Source organism: Calonectris borealis, unplaced genomic scaffold (genome assembly GCF_964195595.1).
Source record: "Calonectris borealis unplaced genomic scaffold, bCalBor7.hap1.2 HAP1_SCAFFOLD_35, whole genome shotgun sequence".
NCBI classification, from domain to species: domain Eukaryota; kingdom Metazoa; phylum Chordata; class Aves; order Procellariiformes; family Procellariidae; genus Calonectris; species Calonectris borealis.
The window spans coordinates 178,759-180,397 of record NW_027441451.1 but is presented as its reverse complement, the minus strand read 5'-3'; the positions used below and the strand labels follow the sequence as shown (position 1 = coordinate 180,397).

General features: G+C 51.8%; 1 protein-coding gene across 1 annotated transcript; it reads right to left on the bottom strand.

Annotated features, from left to right (window-relative positions):
- Positions 1–414: 414 nt before the first annotated feature.
- LOC142076167 (olfactory receptor 14A16-like) lies at positions 415–1,350 on the bottom strand. The gene has a single exon (XM_075138545.1). It carries the CDS (start codon positions 1,348–1,350, stop codon positions 415–417), a length of 936 nt encoding a protein of 311 aa, XP_074994646.1.
- Positions 1,351–1,639: the final 289 nt, after the last annotated feature.

Here is a 1,639-nt window from a genome sequence, read left to right as displayed (position 1 = left end):
AGCTTATGAAGCAGCTCCCCTGCCATTGGACACCAAGAAGAGAGCTCTTAAATCCAGACCATTTGGTCCAGTGGAACGCAGTGGTACCATGAGCTTAACTCCCAAAACATTGAGAACAAAAGGAGAGCAGATTTTTTGAAAGATCAATTCCTTGGACATTTCTTGGAAGCAAATTTGAGAAAAAGCCCAGCCTTCAGGCACTGCACCTGGGACACCCCGTGTTATTGAAGAGCTGCTATTGGCCATGCCACATCTGACACAGTGTTGGGCAAGAGTCAGACACAACAGGATCAAGCCTCAAGACAAGTAGTATAACCCCAGAAAATTATATATAGGAAGGATTATCACAAGAGAAAAAGGCAGACTCGTGGCCTAAGATAAACTCTGGGGAATGTGCAGAGAAGGGGAGGCAGGTTATTGTCGGTGAAACAGCGTCCACTGGGCCAGTTTCCATAGGGCATCCTTGAGCTCCTGGTTCCTCATGCTGTAGATGAGGGGGTTCACTGCTGGAGGCACCACTGAGTAGAGAAATGATACCACGAGATTTACAACTGGGGAGGAGATGGAGGGGGGCTTCACGTTGGCAAATATGCCAGTGCTGATAAAGAGGGAGACCACGACCAGGTGAGGGAGGCACGTGGAAAAGGCTTTGTGCCGTCCCTGCTCAGAGGGGATCCTCAGCACGGCCCTGAAGATCTCCACATAGGACACCACAATGAAAACAAAACACCCAAATGCTAAACAGACACTAACCGCAATAAGCCCAACCTCCCTGAGGTAGGAGTGTGAGCAGGAGAGCTTGAGGATCTGGGGGATTTCACAGAAGAACTGGTCCACAGCATTGCCGTGGCAGAGGGGTAGCGAAAATGTATTGGCCGTGTGCAGGAGAGCATAGAGAAACCCACTGGCCCAGGCAGCTGCTGCCATGTGGACACAAGCTCTGCTGCCCAGGAGGGTCCCGTAGTGCAGGGGTTTGCAGATGGCAACGTAGCGGTCGTAGGCCATGACAGTGAGAAGAAAATACTCTGCTGTGATCAAGAAGAGAAAGAAAAAGAGCTGTGCAGCACATCCTGCGTAGGAGATGTCCCTGGTGTCCCAGAGGGAATTGACCATGGCTTTGGGAACAGTGGTGGAGATGGAGCCCAGGTCGAGGAGGGAGAGGTTGAGGAGGAAGAAGTACATGGGGGTGTGCAGGCGGTGGTCGCAGGCTATGGCGGTGATGATGAGGCCGTTGCCCAGGAGGGCAGCCAGGTAGATGCCCAGGAAGAGCCAGAAGTGCAAGAGCTGCAGCTCCCGCGTGTCTGCGAAGGCCAGGAGGAGGAACTGGGTGATGGAGCTGCCGTTGGACATTTGCTGTTTCTTGGCATAGGGGTACTGTTCAAAACTGGAATAGACAAGGAAAAAGTATGACAGACTTCTCCAAGCAAAGCCAATCCTTTTTTCATAGAAATTCACCCCCCCTCCCCAAAATTGAAATGCATTTCCTTCTCTGGTTTGTGCTGACTGAGTGTGCTGTGAGGAGCAGGACCTCTGTCCATGGCCAAGGAGCCAGCTTTTCTATGCTGCAGTGGGTACCTGGCAGCTGGTTTGTGACAGCTCCAATGTTCCCAAGGGATGTCAGATGTCATCCGCCCTTAAT

Bases quoted from the DNA above. Each gene is read 5' to 3' on its own strand.
- LOC142076167 (XM_075138545.1), bottom strand. From the start codon at position 1,350: ATGTCCAACGGCAGCTCCATCACCCAGTTCCTCCTCCTGGCCTTCGCA.